The 14,180-nt window shown below is 44.2% G+C and overlaps 1 protein-coding gene across 2 annotated transcripts in view; it reads right to left on the minus strand.

Moving 5' to 3' along the window:
* AGBL4 (AGBL carboxypeptidase 4) overlaps positions 1-14,180 on the minus strand; it is a 1,553,201-nt gene that overhangs the window by 305,683 nt on the left and 1,233,338 nt on the right. For both annotated transcript variants that reach the window (XM_053245332.1, XM_053245331.1), the window contains exon 8: positions 936-1,050. In XM_053245332.1, coding sequence (XP_053101307.1) covers positions 936-1,050 — 115 coding nt within the window. The remainder of the gene's footprint in view (positions 1-935; positions 1,051-14,180) is intronic.

The raw sequence follows: 14,180 nt of genomic DNA on the forward strand, positions 1-14,180 counted from the left end.
CCCCTGTGCTCTTCCTTGTGCCACTCATGTCTCAGTTTGCAGCCTAATTGATGTGTAGTTGTTTTTTAAAATTTCCAGCTAGAGCACTAAAGCGCTCATGTACCACCAAAGGGTGGTTGCTTCAGTACTTCAAAAATGAAGAATGTGATGGAGCATGAAGTGCTATATAAAGGGAGGGAAAGGGAGAAAAGGTGGGGAAGGACAAAGCATGTTTCTGGTGAAGAGGAGGAGGGGGAAAGGTGCATGTGATGGTGGAAGGGGGAAATAACTGCTCACCTCCCTCTCCTCAGAAGGGCAATCACCCCATGCATTCTTCCCGCAGAAACCCACAGAAAGCATATATATGGATTAATCTAATGCACGCAAAACTGTCCTCCCATATTCAATGCAGGGGGAAAGTGGTGGTTTCCCATTCTACCCCCCCATTGTTAGCGTGGATTTGGGGGGCCATCCATTTATGGAAGAAAAGTACAGATTTCTACATGTGTCATTTATACAGGCAGCAACATTCTCCATTGAAATCAACACTGAAGCTTTTTCAAATTGCCATTTAGAGAGGCTCGTTGTTTCCCAGCACATTTAAGATTTTTTAAATGGTGGAGTCAGATACTGGAATGATTATCAGCACTTCAAATGCTGCTATGGCCATCTCTGCCCACAAAGGTGCAATGTCAGATACTAAAAGGAAAGGGGGAAAGCCCAGTTACCACCACCAAGTTTAGGCAAGTGCCCCCACTCTCCTGTCAAACTCTTGAGAAATTCACCAGGGTGGCTTGTTGAACTGGAGTAACCTACCTTGTGCCACTTTTCCTAACCTCTATATTCTGGCAATGTGAGCATTTGGCTTCATTGTAAACAGCAAGTATAAGAAAAGTGCAACAACAGAACTGTTCCAATTGAGCAAATATTCACAATTCCACATTGGGTCACTATACCTGTAATTGCCAAGATAAACTCCATCTGGATTAAGCATAGGTGCTATCTTGAAAACCAAATGATCTCGCAGGACTTTGGCAATTGGATGTGGACTCACAAGAAAATCAATTATACCTAAGAGAAATAGGGGAAAATACAAATTTTCAACTATTTTAAAATATAAAACAATATTTATAGGTAAAACAGTTCACTATATTTCACAAAATTATATAATATTTTACAATGTAAACATAACAATTAAATATCAGAATATTTGTATAAACTTTACAGCTTACAGTAAAAAAACCATGGCAATTCAAAATTTAAAAAAGATATAACTTCCAACGCACACAAAAACGCGATACCATCCCTAGTTAAAAACAAATAAAATAAAATAAACCTCTCCAAACATTCTGTAACAGAATATTAAGACTCAAGATACTTCTAAAATATTATATATGAGATAAGATGATCAACCATTGTAGGCCACCCAGTGATCTTTTATATGCTGGGCTGAACCTTCATTGCTGCCAAGAAAAATTTTGCAACCCTCAATGGAGTCTACAAGAAGAATTCATGTTTGCTCCAAAATAGACCTATTAACAAAAGATTGCAAAACATTGGCAAGAAATTTATGCCCCTGGGTGATCATAAAAAGGATAACTCAGTAAATAATTGATAAAATCCTCTACCTCTCCAGACACACAAATTCAGAGTCTTTGATTAAACAAAGTAATAGTAAACCTCCTTCTAAATAAGTGGTGAGCATGCTGAGAGTTAGAGAAGTATGGCAGAAATTTAACCGTTTTATTGAAAACTGGAGATGTTTTAAAGCATATTGGCAGAAGCTAAGAACTATCCTAAACATATATTTCATCTATAGATCTACTATGCTATTCATTTTTCCATGTAATTATTTGGCTTTGAGGCGGTTCTCATGACCAAATTGGTGTGGGCTGAGGGGAAGGCAGGAACATACCCACCTTCCCCCAGATGATAAGAGCCTCATCTGGGCTCCACTGCTCATACACACATGACTGGCACAGCGGCAGACTCCTGAAGTGGGATTGGGAGGAGGAAATCTTCCCATATCCCACACGAGCAGTGAAGAGACAGTCCATGGCAGTGCTCCTCTCCCTGACCTCACTTTCCACTGGACTCTATGGCCACCACTCCCTGCAGTGCTCCAGACAACCACAAAGTGAGGTAGAATGGGCTCCATTTTCCTCCTACCTCGCTTTGTACCTGGGTAGAAGATCTGGGCTACCCAACCCTGGAGCAGCTGGGTGACCCAGACACAAGCTGCTTGGGTTAACTCTCTCCTACCCAGGCAGCTCGTGTCATGGGAATGTGTTCAGTGGATCTCAATTTCAAATATTGTTGGTATTCGAGATATACATCTCTTATGTAGTTGATACTTATTTAATTCATTTGAATGGTTTATACAGATGAGTGAATGTTGCAGTATATCTCTGGTGTGCAAGTGAGTCTGTGGCTGAGTATGGTGAAACAAAGGTTTGCAACAAAGACAGGGGTGCCTCCTCGAATGGGTTTTATGTCATATGCTTTTATTTTTTCTGTTTCCTGGATGTTTTTGTTGGGAGGGCACTGGTGCTCCTTTCCAGCTCCTTTTCAAAGCACTTCCCCATTGAGCAAACACAAAGGGCGAAATGGCTAATGAGAAAACAAAAGAGTTTCACACACCTTTCCCCCTCAGCAGCAGAAGGGCTTGTGAATGTCTTGAAGGAGTGTTCTTCACACTGATAAATTTCCCTCACTTTTTGTCCAAGCTCTCCTCCCCCATCACAACAGAGTTAATTTACTTCTGCCCACCTATGGTCTGTTAACTGTCCACTATCTAAGCTCACAAACATTCTATCCTATTGACTAACATAGGGGCAGCTTGGGGTTGGCCCTCTTAGGTTTTCTTATTGTTCAGATTTTTTTAACACTGCCATATGTGGGGAACACCTCAAGCCTTCCAACACTTCCCATTTGCCTACAGATGTTCTTATTCTCCATCTATAATATCTCAAATTTCAGCACTTTCGGAAATAGTATATAGATTAAAAAGAGAGAAAAATAAGTGGTTAGTATGCAATGTAAGTGCAAGGTTGTAAAGGATGTATTTAAAGGAGAAGCAGTGAGAGCTATGAGGTATTTCTCCTGACCAGATTACTAGGACTGGCCCACTTATGAGTGGGGGGAGGCGGCCACCTCAGATGGCAGATTGGTGGAGACAGTGATGGGCATTGTCTACTCATTACCATTAGTCTCCACTACTTCAATGTATGCCCCACCCCTACTCTATCCAATGGCAGCAGATCTGCCACCTCTGCTGTTGCTGCCCTTCCTCCTTGATGTTCCACAAGACAAAAGGCGAGGAACAGAGTGATGGCCTAGCTATGAAGAAGAGGGGGGAAATCAGAGGAGTTGGGGAGATTGTAGTAGAAAGAAAATCAGTGTGTGGTGCATTCTGTACACTGTGGGAGTAGGTGTAGTAGCTCCCCACACAACACAGGCATTGGGGGCTTGGTTCGGCCTGTAAATTATGTTTTGTACAACAAATCATGGAGAACTTGCTGACCCCACACATAGCATCTGTGCGCTCTTTGGGGCCGGCGGTTCCCCCTCCCCCACCTCCTGCCCCAGTCTCTCTTGCCCTCCCCTGCCCCACCTCCTGCCTCAGTCTCTCTTGCCCTCCCCTGCCCCACCTCCTGCCTGTCTTTCCTGCCCTCACTGCCCCACCTCCTGCCCCAGTCATTCCTGCCCTCCCCCACCCCACCTCCTACCCCAATCTCTCTTGCCCTCCTCTGCACCACCTCCTACCCCAGTCTCTCTTGCCCTCTCCAGCCCCACCTCCTGCCCAGTCTCTCCTGCCCTCCCCCGCACCACTTCCTGCCCATCTCACTTGCCCTCCCACCTCCTGCCCCAGTCTCTCTTGCCTTCCCCCCCGCCCCTGTCGCTCCTGCCCAACACCCAACACCTCTGCTGACCCCACACAGAGCCACTCACCTCACCGGGCCACGGGCCACCATTTTCGTCTGGTGCTTCTCAGCCATTAGGCAGCCCAGTGCCTCCCGAAAGCACCTCTCCTCCCTGCTGGTCAACCGTTCACCTCCCTCAACTGTGACCCTGTGGAGTCTCACCAACCACCTCCTGGCATGCGCTCCTCCCTCCCGCGCTTGCACGTGTCACCCCCTCTGGGCCTACCATTGGTCGCAGCTGCAGCAGGGACGTGGCTTGCCACATCCCCACGCATCCCCCAGGTCCATCTACAGGAATTAATAATATAGATAAACCATATTTGTGGGACTGTAGAAATTCCACTGCTTGGTACATCCCCCCCCCCCCCGAGCAAGCTGACCCTTATAATTAATTCCATGGGCATGAAAAATGGCTCTAGTGAAATTCACTCTCAACTGTCATGAAGGAACTTGCAATTGTTCTTCAAACTAAAACCATTAGGGTAATAAAATATTAATAAGAGGGAGGCTAATGCAAAATGAAAATGAGAATATCAAAATGTTTCCCATTGAACAGAATGTTCATAGCATGCCTCTAATCCATTGGGGGTCAGAGAGAAGAAAAGTCTCTTTCCATCTTTGTCTTCTACTTTGTTTGGAAAGGGGTCCGCATGGCCCAGGACTGCTCCACTCCAAGGAAGGCAGAGCCATGAAGTTGGAGAGCCTTCCTTTTGAGTCAAGGGCCCTGACTCAGGGCTACCTATCTGATAGTCCCTGCTATCCGATGTGTATCAGAAGATAGTTGAGGAATTAACCTTTCCCTGCCACTTTCCTATCACAAAGCAAGACAGTAGCGCTTTCACATAATCCAGAGATAGGACACAGCAGTTTTATTCAGACACATTTCATTTATCCAATCAATCTCAGTTCATAAGTATCTCTCATCCTAGCATACTCCAAAATAAGAAGACAAAGCACAGTAAACCTATGTAAACTACTCTGGGCAATTTTGAGAAACAGTGTGATGTAAAAATATATTATGTCACTAAATTTCAATACCAGGTTGAAGTAGAGGGGGCATAATGATTAATGTAATTTATCTAAGAGAATGTTACTCTATGGAATAATCTCTCCAGAGAAGTAGTGAAAGGTCTATTGTATGCGCAGTTTAAAATCAGATTTAACAAAGGCCTGTGGAATTCAATCAAAAGATGGTTTTGTTTTGTTTTTTTTCCAAAATGGCTTGGCATGGACTTACCAGATGTCTTGAAAAGCCTTTTAACAATATAGTCAACATTTGGTGTTAAACTAATATTCACTGTATGAAAGCACATTAAAAAGTCGTTGGCAGAACTGCAGCATATGGCAGTGGAAAAGATTTGGAGCAACACACTCAGAACTGACCAATTTTGGCATAATGAGCTTATGCTTTTAACACCAACAAATCTAAACTGTCACAGTAGCAGAAAATAGGAAAGAATCTATTTCAGAGCAACTTTTGTGGAATAGACATGATGCAGCAGCACCCCTTACATGATGATACGCATCCTCAGATGTCACATGTTGCTTCCATGTTTTCCTCTCTTCTATGTTATGAACGTTTGAAATACAAATCTATGTCATTTTTAACCACATTTCCCAATGCTGTTCCTGTCATGTGCTGCCTTTTCGTGTAATGCTTCATTGAGATACCTTAAGACAATTTAGTCTTTACTTAATGGCATATTCTTAGAAGAAGAAAACTAGAACTCATATGAGAACTCCAATCATGTTCAAGACAGACAAGTACTATCTGTGTGACAGTTTTCCTTAAAGATCTTAGCTTAAAATGTCGACACCAAGAGTCAAAGAGAAATGTCACTTCTAAAGCCAACTTCTATTGATCATAACAGAAATGCAAATACATTTTGCCTTATATGTGCATACCATACAACAGAATCATTGCGAAGACTCAGTCAATCAATAAAATTACCTCAGAAGCTTTTTCCTCAGATGATGAAGATGGCCTTCAGATCAATAAGGTTTGAAATAAGAAAGAATACACTGGACCTTTTAAAAGCTAAGAAATTTGCTCCTTATGTTAATAGATCAATGCAAACTAAAATTTGCATATTCTACTATCAGCAAAAGGTATATTTTGTATTTTATTAGACCAAGGTTAAGAATCTGGCAGAACCCAAAGCCATTTAATATAATTTACTTGAAGGCAGACACTGTGATACAACAGATACCCTAATTTATTTGTTGGTCCTTGTATTAAAATAACAGTTTGCTGGTAAACAGGAAAACTAATGATGCCAGTCACTCTTGTTAGTGGCTAATAATTGCTTAATTTGTCCACTAATTGACCTATGCTACTGTTGAGGCGTTGGACCATGTTGCAGGGCTGAAAGAAAACAAGACCACTATAATGTTACCTCTGAGAATGACTTCTGGAAATGGAACTACTTGTTGCAATATATTTTCTCTTCACAGATGAGCAGATTAATTGGCCTGCCAATTAGTATGCTGTTAAAGAAAATAACTATACTCCCATTTATTTGTTTGGATTTGGGAACTATTGCTCTGCTCTGGGTCAAATGGTATGATCCAATTTGAGTCAACCACAGCAAACATGTAATATCAGTAAACACAAAATATGAATATCTTCTTATTTCAAAAAGGAGGAGAAAATTAAATGTCTGCATAGCTAAAGATCAATGCTACAAATTAACATTAAGTTGTGGATATGTGAGCTCTGAGACACAGAGAGGCGGGTCCATGATCTGTGAGACCTGTTTTTTGCAAAACTGCAGGGAGAGCGGGCTAAGCCCAGTAGTTCCCACGATCGGGGAAAATCAGGCTAGGCTTTCCTAGCCCGATTTTCCCTGATCGTGGGAATAGCCCCAGAGACTGTTCTAATGAGCAGCCAAGAGTGGGTTAGGGCAGCCAAACCTGCTCTTGGCTGCTCATGTGAAGCAGTGGGAGGAAAGCAGCTGCTGACGCCGCTGCCATAACAACACTGCAAGATATTCTCCCAGGGGATGGAGTTGCTCTGGGAAGAGCAGAAGGTTTCAAGTTCCCTCCCTGGTATCTCCAAGAAAGGGCGGAGAGAGATTCCTGCCTGCAACCTTGGAGAAGCCGCTGCAGGTCTGTGAAGACAATACCCAGCTAGATAGACCAATGGTCTGATGCAGTGAGGCTATTCCCACGATCAACGGAAAGTGAGCTAAGGGAGCTTAGCCCACTTTCCGTTGATCATGGGAACCACCAGGCTTGTGAATGAGCCTGGTGCTCCCAAGGCGGCTAGCCCACCTAAAACACCCTCCCCTTAAATGAGGTTAATGGAGGGAGTGCTCTGTTAACCTCATTGTGTTGCTTGTGTGTCTTCGCAGTATGGTGGTCACAACTTCCAGGGGCCATCTGGTCCCCGATCCCTGCCACCCCTGCCGGCTCCATGATGGAGCCGACAATCATGTGGGTGACCAATCAGGCCGTCCAGGGCTCTGGGCAGGATCGTCTGTGGGGAGAGCAGGCTATGCCCACTCTCCCCACAGACCCGACAGAAGCTCTTCTCATGGATCATGAGAAGAGCTTCACAATATGGCAGCTTCCTATGTTGCTGTGTTCCTAAACTCACTTGCGGAGCCCACCTGCAAAATGAGGTTAAGAAACAAAGTGCTCTCTTAATCTCATTTTCTTGGCCGTCTGTCAGCCCAGGCTGCTTGCAGTCGGGGCTGGGAGACTGTGGAGTCCCTGGCCAGTGGCAGGGGAATCCCTACAATGCACCACACACGCGTGCAGTGCATTAGGTTGTTTGGGGTGGTGGGGCGCTGCTTCCTATCCTCTGACACAGCGTGCTGCAAGCAGCTACCGCTAATCATGTGGGCAGGCAATTTGTCCTCCCAGAAAGAGCAGAGGGATCGTCTGCAGGGAGGTAAATGCTAGCAGCTTTCCTCCCTGCTTTCCCTCAAGCCCTTTCTCACCAATCATGAGAAAGGGCTCACAGCCATGCTAACTAAAATAGCTTTACCATTTACTTCATTAAGAACTCCATGGGGCTATTCTGGTGATCACAAAAATCAGGCTAGGAAAGCCTAGCCCGATTTTTGTCGATCATCAGAACCACCAGGCTCGGCTGCGAGCCCGGTGGTTCTAGAGCGGGTAACCCACTCGAGAACCCCTGCCCTTAGCCCGGGTTTGCAGAGTGAGCACTCTGCAAACCCAGGCTATCTGCTTGTGAGTAGCCACAGCACGGCTCCGGGCCATGGCTACTCATGAGTAGACCCAAGACTGGGAGGTGAAAAGCCGCTTCCCGGCTCCGGAGGTTTCCCCAGTATGTCCTGCGTGCTTGCGCAGGGCATACTGGGGCTTCCGAGGGTTGTGTGGCCCCCGAGCTCCCCAGACCCCACCGGCTCAGGGAGAGCGGGCTAAGCCGCTCTCACAGATCGTGAGACCCGCCTCCATAACTCTGTGTGCATTTGCTTGGGTGCAAAACTCAAACAGATGTCCAAAAATCTGTTGCTGCTTGTCGGATTTCCTATGTCAAGCTTTCTCCATTCCACCTTGTTCCACTATGGACTATAGATTTCTTAGAACAAAGTTAATCTCTGTACAGCATCATATATACTGCTAATGATGTTAATACTTAAATATGTGTTGCTCTGCAAACTCATCCTGATGACTGTGAACATGTAAAGCAAGGAAACATTCCACCTCCACCTCAGTGTTTGGAAAAGCAAAGTGTTTCCCACACGGATGGCAAATATACAGATAATGCCAGTATTTAACATATTTCTTCATAGAATGCATTGCAAATTAATCCAGGGCTGTCTACGAAAATTCACTCAGTAAAGCACTTCATAAAGTATTTCTGATAACCATTCAACAAAGGATGTTGATAAATGAGCTGTATTGGTCTGTATAATGTATATCGACAAAATCAAGCATCATGTTGTCAGAAGAATTTTCTCTAGAAAGCCTTATGGCCTAAAATAATCCATAATGGATGATTATGGATGCTGACCCTGCTTTTTTCTGGGGTGAGGTCAGCATCACCTGCTATCAAGATTTTATTTCATAAGGAGGATTATAAAGTGGGGTGGAAACTGCAGAAAATGTTGAGAGGAGGATTATACTGAATGGCAAAGTTTAAAATCCTACTGTTTTAGTTTAGTGCAGAAAAATGCCCTGATCCTTAATATTTTAGGGGAGCACGTTGCTCTCTATGTGCTAGTTTCACATTCCAGCAAGAACCTTCAGCCACCAAGTTCTTGCTGAGATTTGGAAACAATAAAGACAAAATGCAAACTGAGTTCTCAAATATGTACAAAAAGCAGAGGAGGTGGGGGCTTCAGTATTAACAGATTTACAGAACAGGCAGTGGGACAGCTTGCTTGCCATTCCCTGGCAAAGAGAAGAGAATGGCAAATTCAGTTCATTCCGAGAGGAAGGGGAGCCTTGGCCAATACTGTACATTTCACTTTTTGAAGGCACTCTTGAATGTAGAGTCTTACTCAAGATGAAAACTTCATTTTGATTTTGTTGCATTGCCTTCCCACAAGTCCCTCTGCCAAAGCAGGCAGCCAAAGAATTATACCATTGAACAAATGCAATAGTTACAAAGCCGTTGAGAAAGGAAAGGGAAACCTTGACCAATCACATGCAATCATAGGAACAGATCCAGATGGCCATCAAGTTCATTTAAAGCTGCAACATTAATGGATTAATTAGTACATTAAGCTTTAAAAACATTTGATCAATTTGAATGGTGGCTCCAATCATATTGCATACAATTCTCATATTACTTCTAGTAGTAGTGGCAGCTGGGAGGCACATTTCCAGAGACCAAATATAAAGGAGAAAACTCTTTTAAGCCCACAGAAAGCAAATAGCTTAAATAGTTTTAATCTCTTGGCAAGAGAAAGCCAGCTGGATAAGATAATTATATTTGACAGAATGGATGGTAGTCAGTCAAGGGCATATCAAGCAGCAAGGACAGGTGCATATGCTTTGTGATATATACCTACTCATGACTCCATTTCAACTTAATGAGAAGGAAAGAAAAGTGGACTGAACCCTGAAAACAATAAGTGGACTGAAAGAATAAGTGGATTGGACCCACTAGTATAAGGCTTATTGCTAAGCATGGCACAATTTATTTCCAGCTGAAAGCTATATAATAAAACTCCTAGTGCATCATTTTAATATTAAAATAATGGTTAAAAATGCTCTTCAAATTTTTTGTTTAATTACACTCTGATGTGTCTTTGTTATATCCTGTACTTCAGATATCCAATTAGGGCGGGCTCCATGCTTGAAATGGCCCTTAGCACGTGAGCTCTCTGCCCCTGCCCCCTCTGTAGGTGGGCCCTGGCTTACCTTGGCATACGGCGGGGGGTGGGGGTAGTTTTCCTGTGGACTCAGCAATGGCACGGCAGTTCCTCCAGGTGCCCTCTTCTAGAGGCCCCTGTTTCATCACAGGCAGAAACTGCTCTGTGCCTGCAAAGCTGTGCATCATTTCTGCTGTGTTACTAGTGCCTTTGGGTGTAATGGCAGAAACAGCGCAGTAGTGATGACGATGCACAGCTTTGGAGTCATGGACCAGCCTCCACCACCTTCAGAATCCGCATGGATGAGCTCTTGGTTGGCACAGAAGAAGCAAGCCCACATCGTTGGATGGGCAGCTTGCTGCACAGTATGTCAGCCGCTTATTTGGAAATATGCTTCATTAAACATCTATGTCTTACTTCTGAATAAAGAAGTACAGGACTTGCGTGCATATCTGTGTCAGATTCTGGTCAATTCCTTGAGAGAGTGGACAACCTGAGACAGTGAGGCGGGTTAAGAAATACCCCTACATTATTTGTGCATGTGAAACAAAAATATAAAAGCATCATCAGCCACAACAATAAAGCTCTATCCAGAATCTGCAGCTTCTGAAGTCATATCTCTGGTGATGAAAGAAACACCTTAAAATATAGCCATATATTTCAATTCAAGATGTGCTCACAAAGGCAGACTTTTCTTCTTCTCTTAAATCTAGTGGAAAATGAATCACATACAAACACGTCTTTAATTGTCCAGACATTTTTCATCTCTCTGTGCCTTTTCTTATTGAGAGGGGGGAGGAAAAGTATGAAATTAACCTCTCTCTCAGAGCAGAGATATCTAAGTAAAATGTGCCTTTTGATACCCTTTTTTTCATTAACGTGCTACAAGAATGGCAGCACTAGGGGAAGAATTACCTGTGTGAGCTGCTCTTTTAGCTAAGCTGAAGGAACCATTTTTAATCAACAGATGAAAGGAGAGTCACTTGCCTGACTTTATGCTGTCCACTGGGGGAAAGAAAGCTGATTGATTTAGAAGAATGCTGAGCTTTATTGCAGCAGATTTGTTCCTTTATTTACCAGTTCTCTGCATTTCCAGTGGAACTAAGGGGCTCCCTGAAGTACAGGATTAAAAGCAAAGGAAATCTCAAATAATGGGATAAAATGAGTGTGCAGGAATAAGTGACTGAATTGGATTATAGTGGATGGAATGTGCGGGCGCCACTGGAAGATGCAAAGCAGTTTGTGTAATTTGCTGCTCCTCTCAAAGAAGAAAATGCCCACAGGTGCAAATCACCACTTTCCATGTTTTACAATATGCCACACCATTAAAGGTAGCCCTGCTGTCCAATACAACAACATTAAAGGAAAACATCCAGGTGCCTAAGAGGAAGCAGTAAGGCAGGGCTGGTTCCAAGACAACTCTTTGCTATTTCATCCCTGTGGAAACTGGCATGAGACAAATTCTGTTGTTAGCTATCACAAACCAACTTGTTAGTTACAGCCCTAAGCCATACTCTTTCTTGAGGCCAACAAGGCGATGCTTGCTGGGTAAGCAGGCAGGTGTGGCTGATGCAGCAGCATTTCCAGGTCTCCTTGAGATAGGAAGGCTGGCACAGCACATTGGGGCTCTCTAGCCAGAAACTGGAAATGATCAGGAAAGGAGGAGAACACACTGTTGTTGCCAACAACAATTGCCAGCTATTGGGAGTTCCTAGGAGAATCAAGTCTAACTGGTTTAGAGAGGGGACTGAAATAGCAAACCAAGCTCAGATTTCTACTCCAGTGAGGCTTAGCTGCTGAGGTAACATTGCTAGTGTTGTCCCTCTTGGAGATGAGACCACAGATACCTAGATCACATCAACTACTTAGACCACCAGCAGATCAGACATTGAGGCTATTCTGACAATCAGGTGAAATCGGGCTAGGAGAGCCGAGCCCGATTTCGCCTGACCATGTGAGCCATTGGGCTCGCAGGCGAGCCCAGTGGCTTCCAGGAGGTTAACCTGCCTAACTACCTCTCCCCTTAAACTGGGTTTGCAGAGCGAGCGCTCCGCAAACCCATTTTTCAAAATCATGAGTAGCCATGGTGCGGCTCCGCACCATGGTTACTCATGAGTCGATCCCCAGCCAGGAGGCTTAAAAGCAGCCTCCTGGCTCGGGGGTCTCTCCAGTATGCCCTGCACGCTCGCGCAGGGCACACTGGAGCTTCCAGGGGCCATGCGGCCCCCGATCCTTCCAGCCCCCGCCGGCTCTGTCATGGAGCCGGCAGTTATGTGGGCGGCCGCTGTGGCCGCCCAGAGCAAACTGTCTGCTCATCTGCGAGGACAGCATGCTTAGCCTGCTCTCCTTGCATACCCCCCCAGAGGCTCTTCTCATTAATCGTGACAAGATCCTCAATGTGTTACATCCATAGTCATGCCCATGCAACAGTGTGTCCAATGGATCTTCCCTTCCCCTTCTTCTCCACTGCAGCCCCCTGAGCAGTACAAAAGGTTGCCCCTTGGGAACAATGTGGAATGTGGTGCTAGGGGCTGCTAGAGGGCAGAAATCTAAAGAAATTGGCTGCAGGTACTTTCCAGAGCTCACAGGCCTGTGCCCCATTTCTGAGGACTCGCCCCTCCCCAGCAGCCTCTTCCTCCACATACCACATTGCTCCTGAGGGTCCACAACTCTCAGCTTTTTGTGGGGCTTGAGGAGCTGCAGTGATAAGAAGGGGAAAGTATTCTTGCACTCGTTGTTGCACAAGGAAGACTGTGAATGCAGTCTTCTATGACTACCTACCATTTTGTTTTTCCATGGACCAACAACACAGCACAAACTACCCACCTACTATAGCCTGAATGTTTCATCCTAACAAGGAATCCCTTTCCCCTTCTATGGAAGAGATCTTGCACAGCCAAACCAGCACAAAAGCCCCATCAGTACTGTTGACAGTACTGGACTCAAAATGAACTGGATCTAATTGCTAATATGAGATAGGTCACTATTTTCTGAATGTTATAATAGAAGAGATCACAAGGTAACTATTCCCAGTGAATTCATAGCTGAGCAGAGATTTGACTCTCCTAGGGCAAGAACCAACCTTCTATACTGACCACTGGACCAGAACAGGTCTCACAGATCCCATTCATGTCCTCAAGATAACCCGGCTTTAATATTAACATCAGATCTTAGGTAGTTTCTCAAAAGGCTATATTGAAATATGCAACCAAGGAAGCGTCTAAGTTAAAATGATTGTAAAACTTGGGCAGAGTAAAAGTGAGGAAGTGTGACTAGAGAATAAGATTGTGTGGATGAGCTTAAGAGTGCAGGATCATATAGTCTGAAGGAGTGGGCATGACTGCGGAGAAGTATAGTCCTGAGCTAGAATTCCCTGAGTTCAGCCCAAGCAATATGCATTGCACTGTTGATGGTGTAAATACAGAAACCAGAGATTCCTGACCTCGTGATAGCCATGCAACATCAGATGTAATTGTATGAAGGACTGCAAGTTGTCCCATAGTAGTAAGACATTTGGATAAACCACTGGGCAATTGTATTTTGAGATTTTGAAAAGGCACACCAGTTATGAGCAGTGAGAAGATAGTTTAGTTGGCTGCTTGGGAAGCCTTCCACTTCCTTTACTGGGATTACCTTGAAAATGAAATTGGCAAACAGAGCATAAGAAGTAGTGAATCAAAAATATGAGAACTGTTGCAGCATCATGCCAGATCTTGACTCTGTGCTGTGATTTTATGTAATGTGGTAAAAATAAAATAGTCTCCAGGTATTGCTTCCCGTTCATTCTGATGTCTGGGTGATCAGTTATCTTCCAAAGATTGCTAGAAACATAGCGGTTTGAACTTTTATCACCCCGTTTGTAACAAGCCATCAAGTCATAGCCTCTGGCTCCATTTTGATGCAATGTGTATAGACTTGTGGTAAGAAATAACGCAGGCTGAAATGATGTTACCTAAAATATAGAAAGTAGTCATAATATCCTAGCTAT

The sequence above is a fragment of the Hemicordylus capensis genome, chromosome 4 (genome assembly GCF_027244095.1).
Source record: "Hemicordylus capensis ecotype Gifberg chromosome 4, rHemCap1.1.pri, whole genome shotgun sequence".
In the NCBI taxonomy this organism is placed as follows: Eukaryota; Metazoa; Chordata; class Lepidosauria; order Squamata; family Cordylidae; genus Hemicordylus; species Hemicordylus capensis.